The sequence below is a fragment of the Podarcis vaucheri genome (assembly GCF_965113315.1).
Source record: "Podarcis vaucheri genome assembly, chromosome: 4".
NCBI lineage: Eukaryota > Metazoa > Chordata > Lepidosauria > Squamata > Lacertidae > Podarcis > Podarcis vaucheri.
In genome coordinates this window covers 29,427,434-29,440,195 of record NC_138762.1, presented here as the reverse complement: position 1 = coordinate 29,440,195, position 12,762 = coordinate 29,427,434, and the positions used below count along the sequence as shown (strand labels likewise).

Below are 12,762 nucleotides of genomic sequence, written 5' to 3'. Positions count from 1 at the left end.
TACCAATGCGTCAGCACAAAAATGTTGTACTTGTTAATAAGGGCACTGAACCATATTATTAAGAGAAACGTACGACTACTGATTCAATGGTATGCCTTGACTGATGCTACAGACCGTGTTTAAATCCAGCAATGCCAATTCTTATGCAGCAATGACCTGCATAACAACACTTACCTACTCATTCAGTACAGCTGTACTGAGTTCAGTTTCACATTGTTTTGTCCGTATTCTTCCTGCAGAAGACCTTCAGGGTTTTCCATAATCTCCCCCATGGTCTCTTAGATCTCTTAGATCATCATATGCAAATATAACAGAAAAGGCTAGTTCAGACAATGGTGACCACAGGGCAAAACTGGAAACTTCCACTTCAGTTTTTGTTTAGCTGCAGCTTGCCGTTTCATAGAAACCCAACCAAATTATTAATCTTAACTATTGTTTGATTGAACCAAGCCAATTTCAAAATATGGTTTGTTTCAGACCTTAGTTAAGATGGCCCACAGTTTAGGCTGAGATGCAACACTAAACCACAGTTAATCCAAAATGGACATGAAAGCTTCTAACCTCCTCCTTGCAGCCACGCTGGAGGTGAGGGGAGAGTTTACTGTGATGTCTGAACTGGCCCACTGTGTCTCAGGTGAGTGATCAGTTGGCTCCTAGCCATGCTAAGACACTGAGAATGACAGCCGAGTAGCAGTATCACATTTTGAGAGGCTCTTGGGTCACAACTTGGAAACCAAAGTTTCCTTTACACCTTTTTCCAAGAACCTATGCTATGACTGCAGCTGTGGAGGCCACAGACCAAGCATACAGAGCCACTGTTCTTCTGTACTCTGCCCTTCCCATGCCCTTGAGTCTCTACAGTATTTAATGGAGAGCACTTTGTAGCAGGACAGAAACAAGAAAACACAGCAAGCATGTAAAGGAAGCGCAAGGAAGGTGAAAAGAAAGCAAGAAACCTGCTCCAAGTCAGAGTTTCAACTTCCCACCTTGACCTGGTTCCTCTCACCTTGCAATCAACATAATAATGGCTGTTCTCCAAACTCAGGTAGACGTTACTTTAAAAACAGGCTGCTGCTCAAGCATGAGCAAGCTCACTTGCAATTTCAAACAAGTGGCATTTAAGCCTCACCCCAACAGTCACCACAGGAAACCCTTAAACAAATGTATGGCCCTATCTATGCAAATATGCAGCAACTTCTTATCCATTTCTTTTTTTAAACTACTTGATAGATTGGCGTTTTTTGCCTTTTAGACTTATGACAAAACAAGCTTAAATAAATAAAACAGACTGTATTGTCTATTTCTGATAAGCCTAAATGCACCGAAGAAATGTTTGTCTTGAGAGAATGGCAAAAAAGACAGGCAGACCATGAGTCAATTTCATCGTTATAGAAAAGAATTATGTTGAGAAATAAGTGCTCCTGATAATCTCACCTTGTGACATTTGTGTACAGTAAAGAGAAGCTGTTCAACTTCTAAGCATCTTTCCAATGAAAGGCTACAGAACTTGATGAAGTGAATGCTGATACATGGCAATAAAATATTCAGCTAATTTTCATTAAGCCTATACCACTTACAGTACAAGTTGAAGAACTACATTGACTTCACATTACGTGTTTTTCAAAGGAACACGATGTTCCATGACAAAATCCTACCACATTTTATTTTCCCTCTTCTGTAATTCTGGATCTAATATCCATTTAAAACCAGTTAATGGTAGCTGAAAAACCCAAAGTGCATTAATGCTGTAATATATTCTAGAAGTATGGAACATGAGAATGATTTTGGAACAGGGCAATTTTTAAAAATGTTGTTGAGGTAACAACATTATCCATGGTGATTTCACAGTTCTCTTATGAAGAAAATTAAGACTAATCTTATAGACTATACTGAGCTATAAAATAGTGCTTATAGGTATCATTCACAGATGGTGCCCTTGATATATCAATTACAAACTGTAATATCCTGATGTATCTAAATTAGGTTTTTTAGATTTATAATCAGGTACTGTAATTAGTACCACACTAAAAGTACAAATCTTAAATCCATCGTATGTCAGAGTTGCTTAATAGCAATTATAGCCTAGCTGTATTTTTCTAGAGAGAATGTGCATTTCAGAAGTCGGTGGAATCTGATGCTGTTCGTGTTTGCTGACGTAATAGAGGCATGAGCTGGACACATTTCTAAAATGAAATTTCACATTACTTAAAATCACGAGTTGACAGCCTAGAGGCCTGATTGACTTTGCACTTTTTGTGAGCATTCTTGACATTTGCTGATCTTTATTATGTAACATTCCCACCATATCAAAAACTAGAATAAGATGCCATAGAGGACAATGGTGCATCAGCAATACCAAGCCCTGCAATAGTGGATAGCTCCAAACTCATTTGTTTACATTCTGCAGCTCTCTCATTTGGTTCAAGAAGAAAAGCAGGCTCCTTCAATGCAAATATAAAACAAACAATAAAACCACAAAAAAGGGAACTGACAATCTTTTACTGCCTGGATTTATTAAAGAAAACACACGTAAGAAAGCATGGAACATTATTTGTCCTATTTTTCCTACATATGCAGCACCGGATCAGACAAACACAAAACATGCCAATCCGCATGTAGGAAAACAGTCCTGGCAAACATTATAAATGAAGTGAGGCTGAACAAAACCAGTCAAAAGCATTTAAGGAGGAGAGGCGGGAATTACCCTGCCCTGTCCTCATCCAGACAGAGGCAGATCCAGGAAGGAGCCTAATTTGAGAATTAAATCAAGTAAAATCAAGCATAATCCCATTACCCTCCTTCCACTTAAAGGAAGGCTATTTAACCCTCTTGATACGTCCATGGACTGAAACAGCAGTGCTTCCCCCTCACACAAACGCCCCTAAAAAGAGTGTTGTTGGGGTGGGGGGGGGCGCCTTGGTTCAAACTGACCCTCACAAAGCTACCAGCATTTGCTCTTCTTCCCTTGCCCACAATATTGCCTTGGAGACAAGATACTGGGAAGAGGAAGGGAGCTCGGGGTGGAGGCAAAAGCTAGCTGTACTCACTATTGCTCCAGGATTTCAGCAGATATTTGATGCTGATTTCAAAGAAGCCGGAATCCTGCTGGCTGGCCATGTCTGCGGCATACAAAGAGCCTCCCCTCCCGGAGCAGCTCGAGTGGCAGGTACTTTTTGCCGGCGAGATGGGACTGTCACCAGCTAGTGATGTAAACGGAGGGGGTCAGGGGAGGAAATGAAGTCTCTGCAGAGCCTCTCTCCTTCCGCTCCTGAGAGCTGCTGCTGCTGGTGCTGGTGGTAGCTGCTTGCTGCTGCTGTCGCTGCTGCCTCTGCTCTCCCAATCGGCGCCAGCAAGCGACACCCCCCCCCCGCGCCCCGGAGGAGATGCCTGCCCCCCTGGTCATCCTTTAGGGGGGGTTGCTTCTGCCCGTCGCCATCGCGCCCCTGCTCGTGCGCCCAGGCTCTCCTCTCCACTCGGAGCTGCGGCAGAAGCGCAGGGTGTCGCGGGGAGGGAGAGAAACGCACGCAGACGCAGCACCCGAGCAGCGATCGGAAGGAAAAACACCTCTTCCTGCCAAACGCCCAGCGAGCAGATCCGCCACTGCGGGCAGGTTCGCGCTCCTGCTGCGCACAGCCTCGCTCTCTCCTCCGATCCCAGCCTTGGTGAGCCGGGGTGGCGCGCTTTTGCTTTCTCTCCTCGCCGGCTGGTCAGCTGCTTCCCTCTCGCCAAGAGCGGCGGCGGCGGCGGTGACAACAACAACAACAACGCCTTCCTCGGTCCAACTGCATCACGCTGCGGTAAAGGCAACGCTGCACCCATCCGCTGGATGTGCAGCGGAAGAACCTCTCCCTCTCTCTCTCCCCCCGCCCCTCCCTCCACTTTTATTATTATTTTTCCCCCTGCTAGGGTCGCAGCTGCTTCACTTGTTTGGGTGCCTCTCTCCCCGCACCAGACAAGTCGCGGCGGAGGTTGTTGTTACCATTTTGTCTCGAATCGAGGTTTTAAGGAGACAGCAGCCAGGCAGGAGGAAGAGGAGGCAGTTTCTGCTAAAAGCAGCTTCCTCGCGCGTTGCCCGCTAAGCCGGAACATCCCGGATCGAAACCTGATCCCTGATTCAGCCCCAAATGACTCGCAACCCTGCTGGGGACCAAAGCCCCCCTGGACCCTGCCTTTGGACAAAGTAATCATTTGTTGACACAAGGCTCTGAGCATGGAAGGGGCGAAGGGAAAGGGCTTGCTTGGGTCCTTCATTGCTCCTGCAAGTCATCCTGGGCACCATGTACAGGCAGTGTACGTTTTTGGCACGCTGCTGCTAAGCAAATTTTTTATTTTTATTTTTAGGTAGGTCGCAGTGGTGTGCGAAAATGGCTGGTATTGCACAGCGGGCCTGCATGCAACCGGCTCACCACACAGGGAAGAAATCCTACAGTATGTTTCCGCAGTTTCTGAAAGGTTTCCAGCTGCCCCTGCAAGCTTGTCAGCTACGCGCTAAGGACATCACGTCTGATTTCAATAGAGCATCCACCCCAGGGCCCAGGATTAGGATATAGCACCGTCAACATATGTGGTGCTTTGCAGGAGTAAGCAAATAAAATCAGGCCTCTAGGCTGTCATTCAGCACAGTGAGACTTACATAAAAATGGCCCTTGTCTCAAAAAGATTACAACCTACATTACAGCAGTAAGCAGACATCAGAGGGAGAGAAGGGGGAAAACCAGGGGAGGGATAGGAGAGGACAACTTTTTTGCCAGAATAATTCACCCCTCTCTTAACTCATAGTCTCTAGATGTTGCTGGCCTGCAACCCCCGTCATCTCCAGCCAGCACAGCCAGTAGGAGTTGTAGAATAAGAGAAACTAATAGGAGTTGTAGAGTCTCAGAATTACTGTATAGAGTTGGAAGGAACCACAAGGGTCTAGTCCAACCCCCTGCAGTGTGTGAGCCTTTTGCCCAACATGGAGCTCAAACACATGACCCCAAGATTAAGAGCCTCATGTTCTGCTATCTTTGTACAATAGGCTCATTTCTACACACGTTCATACACACCTTTCTACCCACCACTCAGGCAAATAATCATCATCAGAGCTCGAGGACAAATTCCAGCCAGGCAAAAACACCCAAACCAGGGCAAGTGAAAGGTCTGGCTGGGGAGGGAGTGTAGCCTGGGGAAAGTCCCGAGGGCCAGATAGAGAGGCCTTAATATTAAAATGATAACACCCTGCTTTGGATAGGACTCACCTCTCTCTCATACACACACCCTAATTTTAAGCATACTTGTTGTTATTGTTGTTTAGTCGTTTAGTCGTGTCCGACTCTTCGTGACCCTATGGACCAGAGCACGCCAGGCACTCCTGTCTTCCACTGCCTCCCACAGTTTGGTCAAAAGCATACTTACTTGGAAGTAAATCCCATTTACTTCAATGCAATTTAAAGTGCAATCCTGCTGTAACATTGGCTGTCCCATTATTGTAAATGGGTTTATCACTGTGGTTTAATAAAAGGGATGTTGGATAAGGTTCAAGAACTTGGCAACGCAACCTTATTTCCCTAAATGCTGGAGTGGATGCTTCTAATTAGCCAATTCACCTGTGTGGGTGGAGACTCGGACCAATGCTTTGGAAGAAGTTGTGTACCAGTGGAAGAAAAACGTGATTTGTTGTTAGAAGTTGCCGAGAGTTTGTAGCTTGTAGGTGAAACGGTAAGTGCAGCCTTCCCAGGCAGGGGGAGGAATGGGCTACACAAGGTGCTCTCTGTGGATTTGTTGCTTGCCTGAATGAGTACCCACTTGTATATCATAAATAAAACAAAATACTACCAAGAGACTGCGCAGTTCCAGTGTTCTCTCAGTCGAAGGAAAGTAAACCTGCTATGTCTCACTTTTTGAAGAAAGGGATTAACAAGTAACACTGTTCTCAGCATGAGAGGGTCAGGGTGCAGAGGACCCCATTATGTTGTGCCTACAGCAACCCACTAGGACACATGACGCATGCTACAGCTGCCAGGAGTTGGCACCACTTGGTGGAGCTGCCCTGCTTGCTGCCCAAGAGGAAATGCAGGGGCTGGGAATCTGATGAGCTGGATGGAGGAGAGGAAATGGGAGTATGATGGCCTGGCCTAACTCCACCCTCTCCAAGTCGCAGGCAAGCAGAGGAGAGAATTCACTCACACATATTTGGACACTTCAATTTAGGGGTAATAGTGGTCCTCCCAATTTTTGCTGAGCTCCATCTCCCATGAGCTCCAGCCAGCATGGTTAATGGTCAGAAATAAGGAGAAGGGTAGTCCAAGTTCTGGAGGACCACAGATTAGTCCCCAAGCAGGACTGTACTCTCAGGCAAATGTACTTAGGAAGAGAGCCTTCATGTCATAGTAAGTCCCTTCAAACCAGTTGTTAACACCAGAACCACTGATCATTTATAAAATAGCCCCAAAGTATACCAAACACTTAAAATATGGTTTGTAAACATAATGCCATGTAGTGTGCAAGTGCTATGAAACCAGGAAGACAGAGAGCCAAACTGCATATCACATGAAAATACATGTGCACAAACCCCAGCTGCTGCTTCTACACCAAAGCATCCCTGGAAGAAATGGAGAATGGTCCACTAGGATAAGTGGGGCACTGCACCATCAGCCTGTCTGTCCTCATCTGGCCACACCAGCCTGCCTTCTTACAGCTGATCAGGGAGTGCCCCTACATTTCACTCGCTCAGGCTCCACCCACTGCTGGTCTCCCCTGCCTTATGGGGTACCAGCAGCCCCCACTGCTTGGGAGGGAGCAAAACTCAGAAGTCAATCAGCAGGACATATGCTTAACCCTTTTCTCTTCCAGCTGTATTTCCCCCCTGGAGGAGGAGGAGTTGAAGCAGTCCTAGGGCTTTCATTTCCCTGGTTCCATCCAGGCCTCAGCACTGAATATTAAAAGCAGAGACATTTCCAGTTCTAGGCTAGTCAAGAGTCAGGGTTTACAGCAGCAATTCTAGTAGGGATCTTTATGCACAGAGGGGTTGATAGTTAACGAAAAGCAGCTGTTAATTGCGACAAAACTTACAGACTTCTAAAGCATTTTATTATGCTTCATAGAGGAACGATAGTGATCAACAATGCAAGCTATGTTTACATGTTTAATAATTACAATATTTATTATGCCGTTCTCATACCTCAAGGAATTGTTTCAGGGAAATGTTACTGAACAGCACAGGTTTCACAGAGCTGCAAGTCCAGTTCATATCCAAGAACAATCTTGCAAATGACTAAGAGATTTTGATCACCAAGTTGACCATGAAGTAATAAGTATCTTAGAGACAAAACCTCGGAATTTAATTAGAGATTAGAAATAAAACAATTTACCAGCAGAATTCAATGGGGCTTACTTCAGTTACTCGGAACAAGTACTTACTTGAGGTAGGAAGCACTGATTATAGAGCAAGTCATGTCCAAATCAAGTTCCAAACAACAGAATCTTATGTGTTTGCTTTAGCTGATATGGCAGAAACAATATACTGCACCACAGCAACTACAGTGGTACTTTGGGTTACATACGCTTCAGGTTACATACGCTTCAGGTTACAGACTCCGCTAACCCAGAAATAGTGCTTCGGATTAAGAACTTTGCTTCAGGATGAGAACAGAAATTGTGCTCTGACGGCACGGCGGCAGCAGGAGGCCCCATTAGCTAAAGTGGTGCTTCAGGTTAAGAACAGTTTCAGGTTAAGTACGGACCTCCGGAACGAATTAAGTTCTTAACCCGAGGGACCACAGTAATAGCACATCAAACACAACTAAGCCAGGCATCACAGAGGCACACAAACTGAAGCCATTGCCCATTCTTAGGGTGTCAGGCTGTATGACTAGTCCCATTCCCTAAAGTCACACAAAATACTTATATATTGTTGCTATCTGTGCAGCAGCAACTATGGCAACCTTTGTATCATCACTTCAGTCTTGAAACCTGATGCTATAAGCTACAGCAATGGTAGGGCCGGCCGAAGATACTTTGCTGCCTGCGGCAAACAGCAAAATGACACCTGCCAGCACGATCTGAAAAACTTACAATGAGTATTCACAATAGTCCTAACGGTAGGGCTGGCTCTGAGCATTGGCTCAGCACTTTAGCTGTGGGCTGGAGTTTTAAGAGTGACCATATATAATAGGTAAACATAGGTTAAATACAAAGGACATTCTTTGAGGTCATGTGTCAAGGGGTGCACAGAGCCTAAACAAGTGCAAACCATCCATTTGAATGTTACGTATACAGTGGTACCTCGGGTTACATACGCTTCAGGTTACAGACGCTTCAGGTTACAGACTCCGCTAACCCAGAAATAGTACCTCGGGTTAAGAACTTTGCTTCAGGATGGGAACAGAAATTGTGCTCCGACAACGCAGCGGGAAGCCCCATTAGCTAAAGTGGTGCTTCAGGTTAAGAACAGTTTCAGGTTAAGAATGGACCTCCGGAACAAATTAAGTACTTAACCCGAGGTACCACTGTATGCTTGAAATGTGTGAGAATACACAACTCCCTCTTGTGGTCACAACTGGCAGCTGAACAGTCCTGTCCTTTTTAATTGCTCAAATGCATGCCTGATTCACTCTCTGTTCTCTGTCTTGGTGCTTTTTCATTTTCTGTTTGTACACTGGTGTAACATCCTGCTGTTACCCAAGTTACAGCCTTGCTACCTTGTCAAGTATCTTGCAAGATGCTTTTCACTAGCTAAGTGAACAGTGCTGGGTTACCTGACAGGCAGGCTAAGCCCATGTTTGGGGCACTAGCAAAGCAAGGGCACATACACAAAATTAGGATTTTTTGGTTTAAAAAAGAATTTGAAGAATAAGCTTTTGAATGCTTTTAGAATGGAAGAAGCTTTTAGAACAGAACATATTCATGCCATGTGCTGCGCACACTCCAAATCTGGTTGGCCACAGTGCTGTTGACTGTTGTCCAGTTTTTCTCAACAGTGATTTTATACTGGAAAGCATAGCTGAAGACCAATTACAAAGGGGAGAAACTATAGGAGAGGCAGAAAACATTGCAAACAAGATGCAAGAACTAGAGTTTGTGTTCATGTTGACTATGTGAAATGAAATTTTACAACAGAGCAGTGCATTTCAACCCTGAAATGTAATCCATTGGGTTATTTGCTTTTTGGAGAGGGGAGGGAGATGCAGTGAGCAGTGCAATTAACTAAGGCTGGAGGGAGTGAAAGGAGCTGGCGAAAGAATTTAGGGTTTCAGCAGAGAATGTGAAAAACATTGTCCGAATGCAGATAGACAGCAGGTCTATCTACTGAGAAACAACAGAAGGACAAACAGGAGAAGAAGTTTATTGGAGCTGGGTTTACTCAAGCCCACCATCACACAGTCACTAGGTCAACCAGTAAAGGTAGGCCTGTTCTCTGATGCTAGTTATATATGCATATTCATTCATTCATTCATTTCAAGTCTTCACTTTGCCCCTCTTGGAAAAATTCCCGTGGACAGTAGTGCATAACACCCCAAACACTAACAAGGCAAGCTAAGCTAAGCTAAGCATGAACCACGTGGCCTGAATTTTCAGTATTCAAGCATTGCCACTTGAAATGCAAATGTGCAGTGTTACCTAAATTAAGTAGTTACTTACCCAGGCGCAGATAACTTTCCACCCATAAGCACAGTGAAAAGAAACTCAACCACTTTTACAACCCTGAATCAAATGATGGATACTTGCTATGGCCACAGGAGAAACAGAAACACTGTGTAAAAATCTATGTACTTGCAATAACTGTTATTTTTAATGTTTAAATGCAGACCCTGTAGAGTTCTGTACATTATTATTATTATTATTATTATTATTATTATTATTATTACACCATTTGTTTGTAAGAAATATGCCACTTGGAGGCAGCACAGTGGCATTAAAAGCTAATCAAATCAACAGCAGGAAAATAGGGGTGAATGATTTACAGTAGTCTAGGCTGCGAACTGTGTCAACATCAAGGCACGGAACTGAAGTGGCTGCTTTCATTTTGCTTTCTCTTTATACATACATAATTTTATTTGTATGCTACCTTTCCATAGTTAAAACGATGCTCAGGGCAGCATACAACACGAAAAAATACATAATCACAAACATAGCAAAAGCAGTCATAAACAATAAATAAGCACCAAAAAGTACACAACCAAATTATTATTTATTAAATTTTGAATACCACCCTCATTATAATTCCACATAAATAATAAGATCCAAAATAAAGATACAAAAAAAAAATACTATCAATAACAGCAACAACTCTCCCCCAACATAAACTTCTCTAAACAATACCCAGGCCAACAGTCTGTTCAGCAGCCTCAGTTTTTGTAGGGGGAGTCAGGCATACCAGTGATGTTCAGTGTGAAAAGCAATAGGTAGCAGCTAGGAAGGCACTTCCTTCCGTTCATTGCCCAAGCTGACTCAAAACATGAACGTTTATGAAAAAAGAAACACGTACCAGAGTTTAGCTCACACACCTTGAATTTTGCATCTTCAAAATGCAGGAAGGGAGGGCAAAACAGCTGCCTGCATAGTGGGTCCTACACTAGTTTCAGGATCCCATGTCCCTTTACTCCATATCTGCCCCCTTGACCACTTCAGTCTGTGGAACTGACATTTTTGCATGTACCTCATAATGTCTATTTCAGTGTTTCCCAACCGGTGTTCCGCGGCACACTAGTGTGCCGTGAGACACCGGCTGGTGTGCCGTGGGAGGGAGGCGGGCGAGTCGGGCGGCGAGAGGCGGCGGCGGCGAGGATCCGCGTCGAGCCGGGGGCGGCTCCGCGGTGGTGGTGCCGAGCAGCGGGGCAGCGCGCGCAAAAGGGAGGAGCGCGAGACAGCGGAGGAGGAGGAGGCCAGCATGTCCAGGCAGCAGCAGCAACAGCAGCAGCAGCAACTCCCGGCGACGGCTCCTCCTCCGCCCGCTATCGCCGCCACCACCACAACAGCCGCCGCCGCCTCAGCTGCCGCCGTCCCTCAGTCCCTCGCTCTGCTGCCTCCTCCCACCCCGGCAAGGGGAAGGGAAAAAACGTTCACTTTTGTGCGTCCCTCCCGGCGTGACGCTGCGCGCTGACGTCACGGGGCGGGGCTTTAATGGTGGTGTGCCGCGAGATTTTTTTCCGGTAAACAGGTGTGCCGTTGCCCAAAAACGTTTGGGAAACACTGGTCTATTTCACATTTGCAAGGAACCAAGACTTTCAGTATAGCAGAAGCTCCGCTCTGCAACTCTCTGCCCATTAATATTAGGCCAGGATTTTTGCTGAACTGTTTTCCAAGCCTGCTAAATACTTGTTTGTATAGGCAATCTTCCCCAGACATGCAGCTGGAACATGGAATTTTTATTACATATGTTGTTTTAAAACTGCTGATATATATATATATATATATACCGTATACACACACACACACACACACACACGAGATAAATGTCATATAGATTTTTAACATTTGATCTTTTTAGTAGTATCTTTAATGAACCCAGCCAGATGGACAGGGTATAAATAATAAAATTTATTATTACCATTATTATTATTATTATGCTTTTATGTGAATGGCTTAGAAGTTTCTGTTGATTGAGTAGTGTATACATATTATTGCCAAATATGAACTAACTAAATAAATAATGTCCACTGTTCCCAAATGAAAATGTAAAGCTTAAGCTGAAACAGCCACATGCTCAGTACAATGTATTATCTCAAACATTTATATCTGATTTCGTCACTCTGAAAACAAGGAAACAGGAGGTTCTGTTTCTATTTTCTAGATTTCTAAATTTGTCATACAGGGCAGGGCCTGAACCTCTTTTTCCTTTTACGATTAGCAAACATGACCAGGCATGATGTACAAATTCAGAGACTGCGAGGAGGCAGATTTCCAGATCCGATTCAAAGCAACCCTATGTGCACTGAGGGCTCCTTGCAAATTAATTTAAAATGCCACCTCCACATATTTAAATCCTTCTCTAATGTTTTACAAACCTTTTGGCTGGCTACAAAAGCCAACAGCAGGCCAGTAAATTATTAGGGCTGCATTGTTTAAAATCAACTGGCTTAACTAACACCTTTTTATTTTAAAGAAGAAAAAAACCAGAAGTACAAAATGTGTAATGAAAAACTAAAGTGCAGTTCTGAGAGCTGAGGAGTCGGCTTGTTCTGGGCAAGGTTTGTACTTCTCTGGAAGGAACACGTCCACAGATTGTGGGAACTCATGGATCCATTAGAGGCTCAGATGGCATGAGAAGCTAGGAGTGCCTTTTCCCAGCTACCGCTGGTTCGCTATCTACAGCTTCTTTTTGACAGAGAAAACTTTGGCATTGCACTCCATGCTCTGGTGTGTTGCAGAATGGAGAGCTTCAATGCACTATGGTGCTGCCCTTGAAGACAACTCCTAACTTTACCAAGTCCAAAATGCACCAGCCAGATTAGTAACTGGTTCCATTTAGAATTGACATGACCCCTGTTTTAAAACAGCTGGCAGGTCATTTGCAGACCAAATTAATGGTCCTCACATTAATGTTTAAAGCCTTAAATAAGATAGTCTCAAAATTTCTGAAAAGCTGTCTCCTTCCCCATAACCCCTCATTGATGTTAATTTCAGCAGACGAGGTGGTAGTTCCATGGCCTTCAAAAGTTTGGCAGATGGCAGCCTAGGAGAGGGCATTTTTCTGTGGCACCCAAAGCTGCACAATTGCCTCCCCAAATATGAACATCTGGTACCTAATTACCTAAAGACACATCTCTTTTACCCTGGCCTTCG

General features: G+C 44.5%; 1 protein-coding gene and 1 long non-coding RNA gene across 8 annotated transcripts in view; one reads left to right on the top strand and one right to left on the bottom strand.

Annotated features, from left to right (window-relative positions):
- The window catches only part of FRY (FRY microtubule binding protein), a 183,338-nt gene that overhangs the window by 135,628 nt on the left and 34,948 nt on the right, over nt 1-12,762 (bottom strand). For 2 of the 7 annotated variants that reach the window (XM_082220217.1, XM_082220219.1), the window contains exon 1: nt 3,048-3,183. The exons of the other annotated variants lie outside the window; for them this stretch is intronic. In XM_082220217.1, the coding sequence (XP_082076343.1) occupies nt 3,048-3,117 (70 nt within the window). In that variant the 5' untranslated portion in view covers nt 3,118-3,183. Of the gene's footprint in view, nt 1-3,047; nt 3,184-12,762 lie in introns of those variants that run through there. 7 annotated transcript variants of the gene reach the window in all.
- LOC309531050 lies at nt 5,174-5,825 on the top strand. The gene is made up of 2 exons (XR_014219029.1): nt 5,174-5,284; nt 5,402-5,825. It is a non-coding gene; the product is annotated as an uncharacterized lncRNA (long non-coding RNA).